Here is an 18,900-nt window from a genome sequence, read left to right as displayed (position 1 = left end):
GTTTATTGGTTTAATGCAATATGAAAAGTGGTGCCTTTGCAGATTTTAGACAATTGCTTACATTGTTGCTGGATTGTTGCTGGATTTTAATTAATGAAAAATAATAGGCTATTTACTCACCCACAAAGTGATTCCAGACATTTATGATTTTCTATCTTCTGTTGAACACAAAAGGAGATATTTTGAAGAAAACCGAAAGCCATGTTTTTTTTTTTTAAGATTTCTTCAAAATAACTTCTGTGTTCACCAGAAGAAAGTAAGTCAGGTATGGAACAAGTAAAGGGTAAGCAAATGATTTTTTAATTCGTGGTTTTATTTGGATTTTGTTGTGTTTTCTGTTCAGATTTGATTGCTTCAATGAAGTGTAGATATTACAAAATCTTTTACGTATACTTTCGAGTGATATATTGCAGCATTTTGTGTAGCCTGTACTCTTATAAAGTATTCAATAAGGTTGCGCCATAAGAACCAGTTTGATTTCCCAAAAGAACCTTCCAGTAAACAGCTTCTTTAAGCTAATCAAAAAAACCGTTTCAATTACTGTAAAGAACTAGAGGCTATTTTGCAGTTGCAAGATGATGCATGTTATTCGTATAATCGATGTTTTAATGAACATTTTTATTTGTAGGAGTGTATATTAAATGTGAAATCATTTTTAGAGCCTAACTTAAAAGTTTATAATAGTTTCACTTTTACCAGTTGACTTTTTATAAATTGTTTATTTAGTAAGCCTTTTTAATAAACATCAAGTTTACAAAATGTACATTTTTGGCTATTAAAATATTTCCAGTATTAACTCCCTATACTGCAGGCAAAATATGGTAGAAGAAAAAGCCCCTTTGTTTGCCAGTGTTCACCAAATATTTGGATATAAATTATGTCGTTTTATTTAAAGTTTTGAGCTCTTACTCTCAATTCTGAGGAATAAATTAAACGTAAATGCATTAAACAACAAGACATTTCCATAAAGGGACATGCAGTAGATGTTTCGCTTCAAGAAAATGTCTTATTGGACTTTATATTTATAAACTAAAGGTTAGCTGACTATTTCAATTAAAATGACAGACATTAAGTTGTGATTTGTAAAAAAAAAAAAAAAAAGTAAAAGATTTGCTTTAAACACAAACATGAACTTGGCTTAAGTGTGCGTTTATTTAATTAGACTTCAATTATTAAATTAGTGGCGGAATTTGAACCAAGATGCAGCTCTTGACCTCTGGCCATGACATCTGAATCTTTAATTCTCCCTACAACAGCCATAGATATTAGCTCTGATGTCGGCAAACTGTTTTCATTCAACAAGTATAGCTATTTTTGCGGAATATTTTTTAAGCTTAACATTTTCTCTATTCAAATGGATGTAATCAGCGTCCGATCTGCACAGTTTATCGATTAAAAATTAACATATAGGCCTTTTTTTAATTTGTTTTACAAAGACAAACATTTTCTGTAGGCCTGTGACTGCGTATAATGATCGCAAAGAACAGTAATTGAGTGTTAAGTTGGGCTGTGTGCAAATGAAGTTATTATTTATGTGTAAATAAAATGGTTGTTTTTGTGGTTTAGATCAACACTTAAAGACTTTTACACATTCAAAGTACGCGCTTTCTGTGTGCAAATATTGATTCTAGATTATTAAAGATTTAAAATGCAGAGAAAAATCATTTTGTAATTATGTAAATAACATATTTCATTTGGGCTTTTGAACACTGCGAATTTGCTGTTATCTTGAACGGAGAGCATTTTAACAACAAATGAATGCAATATTTTCATAAATGTACAGTGTATTGGGAAATTCTAAAGTTCTGGTCCATGATTGAACAAGAAATTAATGGTATTTTATCTATTAATATTGGTTGTGATCCAAAGCATATGCTGCTTGGAATATACGACGAGATTAATATGAACCAACATAAAAAATACTGCAAGTTTCTGACATTTTGTGCAAGAAAATCTTTTCTCCTGAATAACAGACAAAACTCCTACAAAGTCTTTATGGCACACAGTAGTACTTAAATACCACTGGACTTCTTAACTTATATTTTACACGGCAAAGATGGTTTATTTCATGAGAGGTGGCATCCATTTTTGTTGCATATGGGTTTATACATAACTCATCAGGCGGTTGATTTAATGAGGTCAGATCTTGCGAAGGTTTGTGGTGTATGAATATACAATATCTCTAGTTTAATTGATCCTTTTTTAAATATGTTGTTTAATTTAACTATTATTATTTTTATTACTATTTTTCTCTCCCCCTCTTTTTCTGCTGGCTTGTTTGTTGTTGTATCTGTAATGCCTGAAAAATTTAATAAATACATTATTTAATATAAACAGTTTATTAAAGACCCCATAAATATAACCATTGGTATTTCCTGTTGAAACGTGCTGATCTTTTTTTATCCAGTCATATATGTTCCTGCGAAAACATGTAGCCTATACACAGCTTATAGAAAACCATACATTTGACCAGTCTTGGTATATTTAACACACTTAAGAGAGCACACTGAAGGCTGACACTAAAAAGCACGCTGCTTGTTTACATAACATTTATGTAGGCTGATTGATTAGCTTTTGCTATTTGGGAACTGAGGGAGGGGCGTTATCATTATAACAACCACTTGATTGGACAAAAATTTGGAGTACAGGATGAGTCCCGTGTATGTCTGATTTTCAAAAGAATAACAAAACCATTTAACTGCTAAACGTAACGTTTGCCAACATTTACATCCAACAAATGGATTAAAAGCGACAAACATCACTTTTGCAATTTCCAGGCTCTTTGTGTTTAATAATTATGATTATTTATTATACCTTATAATTAAAAACAAATCAATGTCTGAATGCCTGAAATAATTCGCGAAAATGAAGAAAAACAAGCGTTGCGACAGGAAAAAAAAGCGCTCCAAGAGCTTCCTTATCTGACAAACAGGATTATCTTGCTACAATGCCCCGCACTGATTTTGGCCAGATATTCCGCTGTCCAGCGGCTAAAACTCCTGCATAGGAATGAAAATAAACCCTGGACATGCAAGGGTGCGTTTGACGAAAGGGAGTTCCGTTAAGAAAGGTGGCTTCGGGTTTGTTGTGCTTCCATTCAGTGGATCATTTGCAGGTGATGCCGAGCGCAGATAAGCGGCCGCCGATCCCTGTCCTCCGTCTAGACTCACAGCTTTACGAGCAACACGAGATTGATCACTACTACGGGAGGGGTTCAATTACTCATTCAGTATCCGGTCGGGGCGATATTTAGATAGATCGAAAGATAGATGTTATTCGGTAAAGGTTTTATAAGGGTTTGAATGTGGCACATTAGGGATCTATGATCACGTTATGTCATCAATGACAATGTGTCACGCATCTTTAGTGGTTGGCAAGACCTTATAGAAATATATTTTAAACGAAATCAAACCACTTTTTATACTTGGTACCAATAATAATCTTTATAGGTTTCATAATAAACACTCTTAAAAATAAAGGTTTAGCAGTGATGCCATTGAAGAACCAATTTTGGGTCTTTACAAATCATTTTAAAGAACCGTTCAAGAACATTTTGTGGGATGTAAAGGTTCTTTGGATTTTAAACGTTGATGCCAAATGTGAAGTATTTAAGGTTTTCATTTTTTAAAAGCTTCTTCTTCAAAACTAAAATGGTTCCTGTATAATGGGGCTGTAATAAGTAGCCCATTAGTTTGAATAAATATAATATATATAATACAATATAAATAGGTTTCTTCATCAAACAGCCTATATATAATGTTTATAGCCTATAGGTTATAATAATAATATCTCCGAATAACTTAATTTAAAAAAGCTAAGAAAATGTCGAATTTTTTTTCAGAATAATTTGAGATATGACCACAAAATGGGTGTTTTTAATTCTGTTCACGAACCTTGTTCCTTTTACTTAATTTTTGGACATTTATTTCCAGTCCTGTATTACCTTTGTTTGGAAGTTGTAGTGTCCCTCATCTTGTTAATAAAATATAAAAATAAATAAGAATACGCAACATGATATGGTTGTCTGCATGCAGGCATCCACAGACATAAACAGCATTTTAACGTCGTTTATTTATGTAATTTCTCACTTTTTGGTATGGACGGTTGTCCTGACAATAAATAACAATAACTTACTTTTTTAAATCGAGAAGTTTATACAATCTGTCCTCCATTTGTTAAGATAAAATATTTTACAGCTCGGTTTTATACATCTTCGGAGATCATGCGCATCAAGACAAAATTAGATTTTTGTCTTATAAGGAAAATACCACTTGTTGATAAAGCTACACAATGATGTCTCGAATAAACACTGTTAAGACTGTTGCTTTCGTAAGGTTGACAGTAGTCCATATTCAAAACCAAAATAACGTGTTCATATTCCGTTGGACGATCCTCGATACACGGTCCAAATGCTTTAAAAACAGTTTTGTAACACGTCTGGAAACCCCAAAGTCGCTTGGACAGGCTCCTCCGTTTGGCAAACTGTTTAAATCCATCTCGGTTAATCCCTTTTTTCCGTTTGAGGCGGTGAGGTGATGGGTTTTCATGCAGGGCGGGTGAGGGCATGCTGGGGCAGGAGTCTCCGGTGGGCTCTCACGTCTCCACGGGACTGGGCACCATGCTGTTGGGGGTGTCGGGTAACTGCGATGACAGAGAGGTCACATCACTACCAGACGAGTTACCCAGCGAACCCGACTCGGAAAATGACACCTACAGAGGGGGAGAGTTGGGAGTCAATAGGCTGTTCGATAGCTGTCAGCATGCTAAGACTAATATACAATTATATTTGGCTAAATGGCAGAGTTTTACATGCGATTTGCAACTGACATTTACTCTAGCCTACACAACTTTGGCATGCTGTTAAATAACAGTCAATATTGATAGTAACCAGTGTGAACTGCTAGTGTTAACTAGTCGATTCCGTTGGAAATTTCGCGCCATTCATTGGTGAAGCGCGAGTCTTTTCGCGCCTTATTAAATGTCAACGGTCATTTTATTACCAAATTTTTGTCTTACACCTGCGATAAATAAATAAAATTGGTGAGGTAAGGTGAGGTAAAAAATAAATAATCACACTATAATGTTTTGTAGCTACTGTCAGGTACTGATATAAAGAAAATATACCTCAAACCATTTTTCAACGTTTTAGGGCTTCCGTTGTCAATCTCAACAAATTTACCGGTACAAAAACATGTTAATATGTTTGCTACTGCATTTTATGTCATATTATAATTGAATGTAGGCTATTCTCATAATCACGTTGTTTTTTTTTTTGCCGCGTGCCAAAATAAGGTAGATTGAAAAAAGACTGTTAAAAGAACAATCTATACATGAAAAATAGTTTCGTCGTTGTTGCCTACTTAATGACCAAAATATTACTTTGAACAAATTGAAAAATGTATGTAGGCTATAAGTCATATAACAATTGTCTAATATTTATTATTGGGGAAAATATATCGTATAATAGGCCTAATATTTTTTAAAGGCATGCAACGGGACACTAGTTGGTATCCCTTTGTAATAACAGTTCAGGGATGGCTGTCCTCACCAGCTGTTGGAAAGCAGGCTGGTCCAGGTCGCTCTGTAAGGCAAATTCGCTTAAGGCTTTCCATGGAGGCTGATAGGTTTGAACTTCTACAGGATTTCCCTGGACTGTGGTGTCATGTCTAATCGGGCTGCCTGCCACCAAAGGCGTTCCCGTGAGACCTTGGAGATTCTGCAAAAGGTAAAGGAGACACTTATATCATATTTCAGTTTCAAAAGAAGCGTAACACTTTCAAAAGATGTTCAAAATGACAAATCAAAGCTATATTGTATTGCATTTGGGAAGATGATATGCACTGAACAATTTATTCAAGATAGATAGATAGATAGATAGATAGATAGATAGATAGATAGATAGATAGATAGATTGATTGATTGATTGATTGATTGATTGATTGATTTTATTAGCCCCCCTGTTTATTTTTCCCCAATTTCTGTTTATCGGAGAGAAGATTTTTTTTCAACACAATTCTAAACATAATAGTTTTGATAACTCATTTCTAATAACTGATTTATTTTATCTTTGCCATGATGACAGTAAATAATATTTGACTAGATATTTTTCAAGACACTTCTATACAGCTTAAAGTGACATTTAAAGGCTTAACTAGGTTAATTGGGTTTACTAGGCAGGATAGGGTAATTAGTCAAGTAATTGTATAACGATTGTTTGTTCTGTAGACTATCGAAAAAATATAGCTTAAAGGGGCTAATAATTTTGACCTTAAAATGGTTTTTAAAACATTAAAAACTGCTTTTATTCTAGCCGAAATAAAACAAATAAGAGTTTCTCCAGAAGAAAAAATATTATCAGACATACTGTGAAAATTTCCTGAATATGTTAAACATCATTTGGGAAATATTTTATAAAGAGAAGAAAATTCAAAGGGGGGCTAATAATTCTGACTTCAACTGTATTTTGTTAAACTGACTTAAAACAGCTTGCGTAACTTATAAAACTAAGTTAGAACATGATTAACTTAGCTTAAGTAGTTACAATGACCTAAAAACATATGCTGTCAAGACCAATTGATCATATAATTTTTTCAGTGTAGGACAGACAGGCTACACAGGCTTTTTTACGACGTTAAAAATGATAATTTACTGAACAATAACTAGCTGTATACAAGGAAATAAATTAACGTAGCAATTTAATTTTGAACAAGCAAAAAGCCAAATAATAATATAATAAAGCTATAACAGTGCAACAAACAGCCACAGAATTAACCTTCCCAAATATGGTAAGAGGTAAGCTTAATTTAAGCACATTTTAGAAGCAAAATCCAAAGTAAAATAAGCATTCCTACCGTTTTGTCGTTGTGTTGCTGTTGCTGTAGTTGTTTCATGAGTATGGACTTCTTCTTGTCTTTGCAGCGTTTGTTTTGGAACCACACTCGTATGACCCGTGGGCTCAGGCCGGTCATTTCCACGAGCTGCTCTTTCATTAGCGCGTCCGGTCGAGGGTTTGCATTATAACACGTCCGGAGGGTGTGAAGCTGCTTTTCGTTTAATACTGTCCGAACACGCGTGGTTTTCTCCGACTGCTTGTGAACGTGGTTCCGGTGAGGCGGCTGTCGAACTGGCACAGGTTCTGCGAATAAAAAGCGTATAAATCACTTTTCGGCTTAAGAGGTCATTTCATTATTTAGACACACTGCAGAAGAGCACGCTTACTTGAAGGTTAAATTGTGCATACACACATCGGTCTGTAGCCAAGTGCGTGTCAGTCAAAACACCTCTTAGGGCCTTCAATATGCTCTCAACTTTGCTGTATGTGCAAAATGTTGAAGGATCGACATGGGATATGAAAGTATAACATGCAATAATAGCACCATCTTACAGAGCAATGAGAGAGTTAAGCAGTGGCACATAATCGAACAGAAAATGTGTATGGTTCACTGCTGTTTAAGCGTTAGCAATGCACCAAATATCAACACTTTACAGTGCAAGATTTTAACTTCAAAATTAAAATGCATAAAAAATACATGACCTCTGATATATAGGCTCAAGCAAATTGCCAGCCAAACACTCTTAATAATCTTTTGTTAATTAAACCTATTTATTTCAATGTCGCAATTAGCCTTTTGCGGTTTCTTTTTGGATTAAAAAAATACATAAAGGAATCTGTTAAATATTAAACGCAAATTAAACTCCAGCCATTATGCCATTAACTGTAAACGGTTTCTGATTAATTTCAGGCCCTGCTAATTCAATCATGGATATCCTCAAACAATCTCAGCCAAAATATCTTCAAATTGCCAGCACATAACACAAACTGCCCGGTAGTCTGTTAACACGATTTCACAAGCTGATTAAATAGCTACAGAATTAAAGCAGCTAATCTCACGCTGGTCCTAAGTGTATTATTTCACAAACAACTCCAATAACATCGACAATGTTATTAGGCTGTTATTATCATTATTATAAGCCTCATTACAGCCACACTTTACATTTATGTAGGCCTATAGTAAATAATTTTTAATGAAATCGGCAACTGAAATTATTTCTACTAAATGTAGAAATACTAATGTTATTTTTACTACTACCTGGGATGTGCAGGGGCCTGCTGGAGTGAATGTTCCCCGGACTGATGGGGCTCCCGGCGGAAGCGCGCTCCATTAGCAGCCCGTGGTCCGCCCGGCAGAGCAGCTCCTCGTCCCGCAGAGAGAACTCATCTCCCGGGAGCAAATGTCTGCTGCACACCGAGCACCTAAAACACTCCATGTGGTAGACGTTATCCCGAGCCCTCATCACCAGGTCACTGCTGCAGAAACCGATGTTACATTTGGCGCATTTGATCCCGAATAATCTGCAATTTCCAGAAGAAGCATTTGGTTATTTTACTGTTCGCAAAACGGATGGTTTTAGGGCCAAGAAATAGGTCTACTCATCGTACTCTATTTTATAAAAGCATGCATTATAAACATTGAATACACACATATTTATCCCTTGAAAGTCTAAATTCTAAACACACATTAAAAGTGAAGATAATAAAGCGTTTTATTAAAACGACAATAAAGTTTTAATGCATTTATCATTATTATTTTGTTTACAAATACACTAATAGATACTTTTAGTGTATTACAAATTATGTTTAATATATTTAAGACAGGACATATAGCCATAACTTTTAAAATACTGTGTATTTATTACAGTGTAAAAACAAACAGGCTACCATCATCCATGCAACTTTAAAGTCCACACAAAGGCTCTTTCGATTATCTTAAGAGTCATTGACTGAATTATATTTTAGAAAACCCCGAGAATGATTCTTCTGTGGCATAGCAACACAATACTTTTTGAAACATTTATTTTTCAATGTTTGTTTCAATGTATGTTCAAATGTGTTTTAATGCATCATCTGGAATATCCTTAACGCACACACAAGCTTTGTAGAAACTGTTGCCAATGGAATTACATTTCTTTACAAAGCAAACTTTAAAATAAAACTGAACAAACACCAGTAACAAGCATGGCAAGCCCAAACCAAACACGACTGCAATACATTAGCCAAACACTCGAGCCATGAAATATGGATGTTCAGTTTGAATTTAGCTGAAAGCAAAAATAATTCCACTAAATAGTAATTTTATGTTTTTTCCATTATAACATAGCATAATCTGCTTAATTGATATAGATAAAATAGGGTCTGATTGTTCTAAACGCTGCTTATATCTCCAGTTTACATAAAAAAACATAATTTTCCATATTTCTAAATCTGTCTGGGTCAAGAATGTGTGAAAAACTGGGCCTCGACGAAATTCCGAAGCTGTGAAATCACAAATATAGTTGCTCGTACCGTACGTAATCTCTCTTGCAATAAGTCTTGCCGTCTCGGACGAAGCAAGTGCACGTCTCATCCAGGTACTGACTGCATTCTGCGCACTTCAGACAGGCTGCGTGCCACTCCAGGTCCGGGGACACCCGCAGTATGTACTGATCATGGATCTGACTTCCACAGCCGACACACATGGCGATTCCAGACTTCTCTGGGTATGGAAAGCAGGGATTAGAGTCCACCGACTGCACCCTTATGCATTTAATCCCCCAAAACACCACCGACGTTTAAATACATACAATAATAGCTCGTGTTTCATGCATCCTATATATTTAACATGCAAGTAGAGCTTGTGTGTTTTAGTTAGTTATAATTAACTGCAGCCAAATTGTTTTGTTGTTTTTGAGTATGTAGCGCAAAATGCTGAATGTTATTAATGCAACTGTTTTGCTAGCAGCTTAAATTTTTGCATATAACCTTATGCAATGACGAAAAGTTCTGTATAACACGAATTTTCACTTACTTTTTGAATGATCCCCCATATCACCCAAGAAAGAAGGATGCGGTAGAATATCCACCATACAGGAGGGTTAAGGCAGAAGGCTACAGATGAGGAAATGGAATGGGAAACTGCCTCGTCCCGAGCTGACTAATAACTTCTGGCCGAAGAGCCTGTGGGAAGAGCAACACACAGACACTGACTCTGACGTCACCGGGGCCTGACGTCACATGCAAACCTGGACCCCTAATATCAGCAGAGCCCGGCGCGGAGATCCGACCGCGGGAGCGCTTTGAATATTGGAGATCGTGGAGCTGGAGATTAAACTCGCACATTAGTTTCTCCTGCAGGCGTAACTGTGAGACACACGAGGTGTGACAGGTAATAAACAAACACAAAAGTCACTTAGAAAAGTTAGAAAATATGGGAATCGCGTAAACCGATTTATAAAAAGCAGCCGAGTGTGTGAGAGGCTGGAACAACCCATTTAAACGCCTTGTTTTTATTTTTTGTGTCAGGGAAATGTTTTGCGAGTTTTATCGCGCAATAATAAAAATAAACAGTCTAAATATATATATATATATATATATATATATATATATATATATATATATATATATATATATATATATATATATATACCATATATTTTTAAACAGTATTTCAAGAATAACAAGCAAATTCAAGGAACGTAAAGCCTAGATATGCATTATGCATATACCACCTACAGACGTCTCTGTAGGGTAAATCTAATCCATATGAAGTCTGCGTGTTCTATTGAGCCCCCTACTGGACATCCAAACATTATCACACATATGGGGTGTCATTCAGTGTGTAATGTATGTCAGGGGTTTTCAATTTGTTACAAATGCTCCTCAGATATGACCATATTTTCTTCGAGGGATCTTCATCCTAAAATTTAAAAATGCATCTTATACTTTGGAAACGTACTTTACAGACAGTTTATAATTTCAAATCATATATGGGTAAATATTATTTGGAAACATTTAGTTTATTCTAAGTTATAGTTTTATATATTATAGTTAATATTTTTGAATACTTTCTATTTCATCTCATTCAATCATATATAGATTTTTTTTATTTTGTTTTGTTTAAATTTTTATGATAATAAGATGTCTGTTATTTGCTAATTTAATGATCATTTATTATAATTAATAATATCATTTATAAATAAAAAATAATAATACAATTATTTATTTATTTATATTTACACTAATTACTTTTTACGCTTTTTTGCAAGCATTTCCAAATATTTCCCCCTTAATATTTAATCATTTTAATACTAATGCATTTTAGGAAAAATGTTTGAAGAATGCAAATTCAATTAATCGTTAGATAGAATGAAACGCTTAAAATTCATTTCACGAAGAAACAAATTTCTGGAAACTTTCAATTCCGCAAAATGATTTTTTTTAATCGAAAAAGCTTAGTTTTGCCATTACAGTGTTGTTCAGTTTAAAACAAACTAACAAACAAACAAACAAACAAACAAACAAACAAACACATTAGGTTAATCGGTAAATGTTTTTTTGGAACCAAAAAGTTGTTTCTATAATGGCCGAATTTAAAATCCTGTTTGTTGTTGTTTCTCTGCAGGTTTTGCATTGTAACGATGCGTTTTGCAAATCATGACTGGTCTACATGAATCTTTAATCCCTTCTGCTTCCAATGAATGAAAATGTCAGTCGACTCACAACACTAATTTGCCTACAACTGTTATTTTGCTTGAACGAAGCGCTCCTTGCACACCACAAAAAGGCGAATGTGTTGCAAAGAATTCGCGTTTCACAATAAAGTAAACTTGGCGTGGTTTAATGTCTCGATTTTGTCATGTTTGTAATTAAATATTTATTCATTAATAATCCTTAGGCTTTTAGCACAGGGGTCGACACAGCGGAATGAACCGCCTGTAATTAAATATAGGCTATATTCTACAAGCGAGCCAACCGTAATTAATAATCGCGTTTATTTGACTGAAAATGATTCGGACAGTCATGCTAACAGTGTGTTGTGAATCCTCTCTCGGGATGACCGCCTGTCGAACCTCACCTTTGACTTTGACCCTTAACCCTGCAAAGAAATACATTTATTTTAGGCTAAAACCGTGTTGTCTCTGTGAAGGAGGTCAAAAAGAGACATCTAGGGGAGTAGACTGGACGTATAGCCTGTAATAACAATTTGTTTTAATCATTTATTGTCTAATTAAACTGAAAACAAAGGGATATATTACATTCATTAATAATGTCAGTTTGCTACATGTGTCATAGACGTCCAAAAAAGTAACCTACTCTCGACATTCAAATGTTGAACTACATATTACCGTCCAAATGGGGTCTGTGTTAGACGTCAAAATTGCGGACCTACTTTGCTTGTCGTATAGGCGTGCAGAAGTGGTCTTGGACCGACGGACGCAAATAGATATAATCTGCACGTCCGTCAGACGTCTAATGTTTAGTGGGATAGAGTGGAATTCTTACGGGGAAAATACGTTTAAACACGTCAAGCCTGTTATATACAGTTTAGATCAGAGTTATTAGCTCCCCTTTGATTTTTTTTCTTTTTTAAAAATTTCCCAAATAATGTTTAACAGATTCAGGAAATTTTCACAGTATGTCTAATGATATTTTTTCTTCTGGAGAAACTCTTATTTGTTTTATTTTGTCTAGAATAAAAGCAGTTTTTAACTTTTTAAAAAAACATTTTAAGGTCAAAATTATTAGCCCCTTTAAGCTATATATTTTTTGGATAGTCTACAGAACAAACCATCGTTATACAATACATTGCTTAATTACCCTAGTTAACTAAATTAACATAATTAAGCCTTTAAATGTCACTTTCAGCTGTATAAAAGAGTCTTGAAAAATATCTAGTCAAATATTATTTACTGTCATCATGGCAAAGATAAAAGAAATCAGTTATTAGAAATGAGTTATCAAAACTATTATGTTTAGAAATGGGTTAAAAAATCTTTTCTCCATTAAACAGAAATTGGGGGAAAAAATAAACAAGGGAGCTAATAATTTTAACTTTGTTATATATAATTGACATTTTTTGAGCAAACGTTAAATTATAAATCATAAATCATAAATAATCACTTTTTCTTTTTTGTAAGCAAAATTTTGTTTTAATTATACCGATTTTGTACTTGAACAAACACAAAATGTAAATTTTAAATATAAAAAAATCGAACTACATAGATTACATAGCTAAAATTGGGAAATAAAACCACAAAATAACATTAATTCATACTTCAAGAATGCCGCAAACAGTATTTTTTCTGTGGAAAACAGAGATTGCAGCTTTGACCACTGTCTTTAATATAAAATCACAAATAAAGCCATAAAAATCTAACCATGAGTTAAGTGAATTGTTCATTTACAGCCACCGTGTGTAAGCAGTCTCCAGATTGCTCCAGACTGCTAGACTGTGTGTGCCTGAAACGTGTGTGAATCTGCGCGTCTGCAGTTGGATATATACTGTATATCGTCTTTTCAGCAACAATTAAACCCCGCCCCTAATTAAATATTCACACAGTCCCCGCCCACTCTGCTATTATGAAATTATATTTATTTAAATCCCTACCATCATTTAATTTTGTTATTTGTATTGCACATATATTCTCAGAAGAAAATGTACGTTACACAATGCTTCATTTTATTTTAGAGAGGCGTGCTTCTTATGATCTCGAGTTCTCGCGAGAGCTCGGCTCAACCTCTATGATCCCCTCTTACTTAAGCAGGGACAGTGTGGCAGCTGACAGTGGACTGCTGTAATCATGCTCAAAGCAATAAACAAGACAAATCTCAGGCAACTGGTAAGACAGATCCGTCGTAATGATATAAACAAATGCACACTTTAATTTAAGGATGCTGTTCTTTCTCGCTGCCATTTTTAGTCAGGAACACACTTCATTGATTAGCTTAGCACGCAGGCTAACTCAGTCAACAGAAGCCGCTCGACATGTCATTAAACTCAAATTGTTTTGCATTTAAACTTATTATAATATATTATCTTTTATATTTGCTCAGCAAAACGCAATGTCATGTTTAGTTAAGCCAATTTCAGTCGTTATACATTAGGCTAGCTAAGCTTCATATATTCTCACAGTTTTGCTTCTTTTCGTTGCGTTTGACATAAATGTCCACCCTAAGTATGTTTATGACACTCTTAGCCATCGTTAGCATTAACATAAGCGTGTTTATAAGTTAATAAAGCCAGTACGAGTGATTAATAAACAAAGCTAGCTAGCTGTTTGTCAAGGTTATGCAATATGTAAACAGTAGTAACTTATTGACCTACAGTACTATTAAATGTGACCTACATTACAATTTACATTGTCAGATTAGTAAAAAGTATAAGCTAACGATTGTAAATCATATTTCTAATGACCTTTAAGAACAATGTGGCTTCATAGTAATCTCAGCAGTTATTTGGGTGAAAGTTCATGCCAGTTGTCTATATCTCAGTGTCAGATTCACTATTTCTTATTTATTTTTTCTCCAGTCTGGCCTGATTCAGAGGTTTCAGAGCACTCTGGTTGTTGCCGAACACAATAATGAGACGTTGACACCGATCACATTGAACGCCATCACTGCTGCTACAAAACTGGGCAGTGATGTGTCCTGTTTGGTTGCTGGAACGAACTGTGCGAAGGTATTATCTCGTCTTTTCCATTGATTTATGTGAAGCAACTTTTGGGTGTCTGATTAACGTTATGTGTTTTTCTTCTTTTTTGGAAAAAGGCTATATTCTTACTGCCTGCTCTATAAAATTGTTGACCATATTCCTACTGTTTTAATAATGACCGTTAGGTCTGTCATTGTTGGTTTACAAAAAATTGAACAAACATAATCCTGTTGCACTACACTTGATTTTGGTTTTATTGTAAAAAAACAACATCAAGAAAACGTGTTAAATGAGAATATGAAATATTTTATGGCGTACGTCAAAAAATAAAGATGATTTAGTATAAAAAAAAATATATATTTTGAATTCGTTTTAAAATAAATTGGTCCAACACTTCATCCAAATTGGATTTTTCATAGTATGTTTATTAATTGCAGTAAATTTTACCATAAACTGACATATTAACCATTTGGTAGAGGTTGATATTTTAGAGATTATGGGATGAATTGAAAACAAATGCATTGAGTGTGTTAACTAGCAACATTAGGAGTTAAGAAATGCAATTTTTTTTTTCTTGGTGGGCAGTTAAGGGGTTAACAATATGCAAGCAAGGTGGGATCAGTGCTCAAAAAATAAACTTAAAAATCCAGCCAGTAGTTGGATTTTTTTTTTTTCAACTCAACATGAGGAGGTTGTTTACACAAGAGGTCGTATCGGACACACTCATTGACATTTACTTGAAACTAGAAGCCCCCCCCCAAAATAAAAAAAAATTCAATACTGCAACAAACCAAACAATTTGACTTTTTTATTGCGCTATTTTTAATGTTATCAGACCAAGATTTTTATCTGGAGAGACTTTAAGGGATCTTTTTTTTTTATTTGAATCCTTTAAAAAAATGCTAGAATTTTTATAAAAAGTAAACCGCTTTTTAGATTTGTGACTTATTCGTTTATTGTTGATGTCTTTTTATTCTTACATTTTTTTTATGCAAAAAGTTGTAAGTTTGATCTAATTTTGGCATTAAATATCCAGAGAAGTTGATATGCCAATAAGTTAAATTCTCTCTCTCTTTTTCTCTCTTTTTGGACAGGTTGCAGAGCAGTTGTCCAAAGTTCAAGGGGTGAAGAAAGTTTTGGTAGCTCAGCATGAAGCCTATAAAGGATCATTGCCAGGTAAACTGACTTTATTTGAGGTTTTGTTTACTAATTAGAAAGTGTTTTGTGGTATAAATAAAGGAAAAGCTTATTTTTGTCTCTTTCGCAGAGGAGCTGACGCCACTCATCTTGGCGACCCAGAAACAGTTCAGTTTCACACACATCTGTGCCGGAGCTTCTGCTTTTGGGAAGGTAAATCTAACAGAGATCTGACTGTTTGGCTGAAAAATTTGACATGCTGTTGTTTATCAGTGAATTATCAGGTGTATGTTGGGGGAAACAACATTGTGCTTTCTTCATTCTGAGAAACATTCATTAGACTAAACAAATTTTACTGATTAGGTCTAACAATTTTTATAACCTACTTTTTCATTGAAAGTTACCATTTGACTTTTTTATTTTTTTTTATTTAATAAAAAAAATAATAATAATTATTTCACATTGTAATTTTTTGTATTATTATTATTATTATTATTATTATTTATTTATTTTAAAAATGATTTAGATAATATAATATTATACATAGAACATTTTTTGTCTTTGTGTTTTATACTTTTAAATTTCTAATGGTCTACAGATCTTGTCTTAAAATGTGTGGATTTGAAGTTGCTATGTTAAAATGTCTGCATGGCAGAAATTAATTTTACAATTTAATATAATAGTTTATGCAATCAATTTATGGTGTATTCATGATATTTTGTTATAATTTGAAAGCACATTTTCATTAAATATTGCTGCAATATACTTGAACAAAAATGTTTTGCCTTGTTTTTTTAAATACATTTATTGAATTTCTTTATTTGATGACAGTTTTTATCATAATGCTCTAAAATACATTTTATAGTGCATTCATGACTTCTTTTTTATTTGCTATTTTTTTATTAACTTTAAAATTTACTGATAGTTTTGTTCTTTTTCTCTATTTGACGACATTTTGTATTTTCTTTTTATTTGATTATGACCTTTTATCAAGTTTTACAGATTTAGTTAAACATTTTAGCTTAATTTTGCAATTCTTTGAAATATTTCATTTATTTTTAAGTTGATCTTTTTGGTGAACAGAATTAACAAACTTTTTTTTGATGAGACTAGTTTTTATAATAAGCTTTGCCCTAATTTGATATACTTTTTCCTTTTAATATTTTTGTTTAGTGTGTTTCTATTTAATTAATTTTATCAAATTGTATGTTTTTGACAACTTGACTTTTATAAAAAATGAAAGGTTTTTGATTGATTATGAATTTTGTTATTTAAACATTTCTTAATGTACAAAAATATTCAAGATATACTTCCCCCTTTAATTGTAGTTTATTTTTATAGTGTATTCATCATTTTTTTAATTTGACACAATTTTATTATATAAAGCATTTACCCTTTTTTATAATGTTTTTATTTATTTTTTCTTTGTTTGACGAAATATAGATACATTTTAGATTTTATTTGATTATGAACTTATCAATTTTAATTCAACATTTTGGCTCAGTTTTGTAATTCTTTAAATAAAATATTTATTTTATTTTTGACTTGATCTGTTTTGTAATCAGATGAACGGAATTACCATATATTTTTGTTTTGATGAGATTTTTTAATGAATCTTGCCCTAATTTAATATACTTTTTGATATTTCTATTTAGTGACTTATCAAATTGTCCAAAATTAAATTTTCAACAAAAATGAAAGATTTTTGATTAATTGTTATTCATTTTTGTTAATTAAAACTTTCTTAATGTTAATTAAAATGTCTTAATGTTCAGATATACACTACCGGTCAAAAGTTTGGGGTCAGTAGGATTTTGAAATGTTTTAAAATAAGCTTCTCTTGCTCACCAAGGGTGCATTTATTTAATCAAAAATACAGTACAAATTGTAAAACTTTGAAATGTTATTCACTATAATATAACTGTTCAAAAGTAGCTTATAATTTAATTTATTAATTTATTTTAGTGATTTTAAAAATAAATTTTCAGCTTCATTACTTAAGTCTTCGGTCACATGATCCTTCACTAATCACTCTAATATTAATTATTATTATTATTATTATTATTATTATTATTTATTATTATTTTTTTTTATTAATGGTAATGGTATTAAAAGCAATAAAGAACTTATTGAAGCAATAATAAACTTATATTAACCTTTTATCACGTTGTAGAATTTTAATTCAACATTTTAGGTATAGTTTTGTAATTTATATGAAATATTTATTTTAGTTTTGACTTTATTTTGTAATCCGACGAATAGAATGAACATAAATTTTTGTTTTCATGGGATAATTTTTTATAATGAACTTTTGGTCTACTTTGATATACCTTTTGCTTTGATTTTTCAATTTAGTGTAATTCTATTTTATGACGTTTAACAAATTATACAAAATTATGTTTACATTTTTTTTTATTGATTGATTATTCATTTATTTCTTAAACCTTTCTTAATGTACAAACATATTTAATTTTAATGAATTTTTAATTATAGTTTATTTAAAAATGAATAAACCTATATAAACTATATAAATTGTAGTTTTTTTAAACATCAGTGATTAGTGTAGCTATGCTTTACCTAATTCGGGATTGAGTAGTTGCTCTCATTCCATATTTGTTTATTTCCCAAAGGAAAACGCACAAATGGGGAATGGATTAGAACCTCTTATACTGCCAATCCCCTATCAGACTTCTTTCTTCTGGAATTGTGGCAGAAGTCCGTCCTCAATAAGTGCGGCTCTATTATACGCACGGTTATTTGTCATTCCACAGCCAAACTGTCAGGCAGCAGATCTAATGGTATTTAAATTGAATTGTAATACATTAAACAGTATCTTATGTAGCCTAACCCCAGACCAAAGAGATGTATTAGTCTCAATTTCCTCACTGGCTAAATGTATTTTATTTGATGGATTCTTAAGTGGTGGATTTGGTTTCATTATGTCACTATATAAAACACTTGAATTACCACGATGCAATATTTTTCACCTCTAGACATAACTTAGAGCTCTTTTTCAGACTCGACCATATTTATTCTGTCTGCGATGCAGGACGGCCAAAGTTTTCAGACATGCACTCAAACTGGTTTTTGATCAATGCTTGCCCAAATAACGCTATACCCAAACAAATCAAACCTGTAGGTAAAGATGAACGTCTTGTCATGGCTTCAGGTGAGACACTACAGGAAAAAGTGGTTTGGGGATTTATGGCTTTTAAGAAGTGTTTTTTTTTTTTTTTGTAATGTAAATAAAACGTTCAACATGGACTTAAGTGTTCCTTTTGTCGCTCTTGATAAA

General features: G+C 32.8%; 2 protein-coding genes across 3 annotated transcripts in view; one reads left to right on the top strand and one right to left on the bottom strand.

The window, feature by feature from the left end:
- Positions 1 to 3,990: 3,990 nt before the first annotated feature.
- On the bottom strand, positions 3,991 to 9,967 carry isl2a (ISL LIM homeobox 2a). 2 transcript variants are annotated; one of them, XM_056451822.1, is made up of 6 exons: positions 9,846 to 9,967; positions 9,344 to 9,533; positions 8,088 to 8,353; positions 6,852 to 7,135; positions 5,549 to 5,716; positions 3,991 to 4,710 (listed from the first exon to the last, which is right to left on the bottom strand). In XM_056451822.1, the coding sequence occupies exons 1-6, from the start codon at positions 9,901 to 9,903 to the stop codon at positions 4,594 to 4,596; spliced, it is 1,083 nt and encodes a 360-aa protein (XP_056307797.1). In that variant the 5' UTR covers positions 9,904 to 9,967; the 3' UTR covers positions 3,991 to 4,593. The 2 variants fall into 2 exon arrangements, with proteins under 2 accessions (XP_056307797.1, XP_056307798.1); XM_056451823.1 differs by having other exon boundaries at positions 3,992 to 4,710; positions 8,091 to 8,353.
- A 3,577-nt stretch (positions 9,968 to 13,544) lies between these two features.
- The window catches only part of etfa (electron transfer flavoprotein subunit alpha), a 29,145-nt gene continuing 23,789 nt past the window's right edge, over positions 13,545 to 18,900 (top strand). Inside the window, exons 1-4 of the mRNA XM_056451496.1 lie at positions 13,545 to 13,656; positions 14,346 to 14,495; positions 15,563 to 15,644; positions 15,736 to 15,818. Coding sequence (XP_056307471.1) covers positions 13,618 to 13,656; positions 14,346 to 14,495; positions 15,563 to 15,644; positions 15,736 to 15,818 — 354 coding nt within the window. The 5' untranslated portion in view covers positions 13,545 to 13,617. The remainder of the gene's footprint in view (positions 13,657 to 14,345; positions 14,496 to 15,562; positions 15,645 to 15,735; positions 15,819 to 18,900) is intronic.

Source organism: Danio aesculapii, chromosome 25, assembly GCF_903798145.1.
Source record: "Danio aesculapii chromosome 25, fDanAes4.1, whole genome shotgun sequence".
Lineage (NCBI taxonomy): Eukaryota > Metazoa > Chordata > Actinopteri > Cypriniformes > Danionidae > Danio > Danio aesculapii.
The sequence above is the reverse complement of the archived record's forward strand: the minus strand, read 5'-3'. Positions and strand labels throughout refer to the sequence as shown.